The following is a 1,208-nucleotide window of genomic DNA, read 5'->3' on the forward strand; positions in this document are numbered from 1 at the left end:
GTGGGCTTTTAACTTTGGATGCGGAGGAGATATATAATTGTGAGGATAACGATCCCGTAATAAAGATATTACGATAGTATTGTTAGCTTGATTCAAATTCTCATAGTGATTCAAGAATTAGATCTTTTCCCTCACTTTTTTCCCTACTTTATGTACACTTTCCAGCTGTGCTTCAAATTGCAATAATTATCTTGCGTTATTCATCATTTGCTCATTATTTTTCGATTTTTCATACCCTTGCTAGCCACATCAGCTCCATCAACACTTTTTTTTTTTATTCATCACGTTTTTTATTCACATTGCAGCTTCATCAGTTGTCCTGTCTAACGTTTTTCCCCATATTATTATTCAATTTCTTTCTCACACTTTATTGACTTATATTTCATCTATTGTCTAATATTTAGTTATCCTGCATCCGTTTATTAGCTATTATTATTGCCTCCATCCGTTTATTGTTCTGTTTATTCCTCACACTCTTCCAGGCGATGTGTTGGTCGGTGTTATGGACATGCTGGGCTGCATCTATTTATTTTCATCTATTGACTTCATTTACTTATGTGGTGTTTACTATTTACTTATTAGCTCCTCCCATTTATTATTCATTATCGCGTTTTTGTTATCATTTACTTATGAGGTGTTTACTATTTACTTATTGTCTCCTATTCATTATTGCATCCCGTTTATCCTTCTGTTTCTTTCCCCGTCTCTTCCAAGGCGATGGGCTGGTCGGTGTTGAGGAGTACAGGCTGGACTGCATCTATTTACTCATTGACATATGTGGCGCTTACTATTTACTTACTATCTCCTGTATATATTTATTATTGCATCCCGTTTATCCTTCTGTTTCTTTCCCCCTCTCTTCCAAGGCGATGGGCTGGTCGGTGTAGAGTACAGGCCAGGCTGCATCTACACCTGCATCTGCACCTCATTTACTTATGAGGTGTTTACTATTTACTTATTGTCTCCTATTCATTATTGCATCCCGTTTATCCTTCTGTTTCTTTCCCCCTCTCTTCCAGGCGATGGGCTGGTCGGTGTTGACGAGTACAGGCTGGACTGCATCACACGGGCTGCCTTTGCCGACGTCAAGGAGATCGACGACGCCTTCGACAAGCTCTGCACCGTAAGATCTTTTCTTTTCCATTTTTTTCAAATTTTCTGAGTGTTTAGCAGTTCTGGGTTTTCGTGTCTGAAGCGAGAAGGAAGGG

At 39.1% G+C, this 1,208-nt stretch overlaps 1 protein-coding gene across 1 annotated transcript in view; it reads left to right on the forward strand.

Annotated features, from left to right (window-relative positions):
* LOC119585042 (sarcoplasmic calcium-binding protein, beta chain-like) overlaps nt 1–1,208 on the forward strand; it is a gene marked incomplete in the record, with an annotated part of 31,574 nt that overhangs the window by 29,409 nt on the left and 957 nt on the right. Inside the window, 1 exon segment of the mRNA XM_037933659.1 lies at nt 1,020–1,123. Within this exon segment, the coding sequence (XP_037789587.1) occupies nt 1,020–1,123 (104 nt within the window).

The sequence above is a fragment of the Penaeus monodon genome, chromosome 19 (assembly GCF_015228065.2).
Source record: "Penaeus monodon isolate SGIC_2016 chromosome 19, NSTDA_Pmon_1, whole genome shotgun sequence".
Classification (NCBI taxonomy): domain Eukaryota; kingdom Metazoa; phylum Arthropoda; class Malacostraca; order Decapoda; family Penaeidae; genus Penaeus; species Penaeus monodon.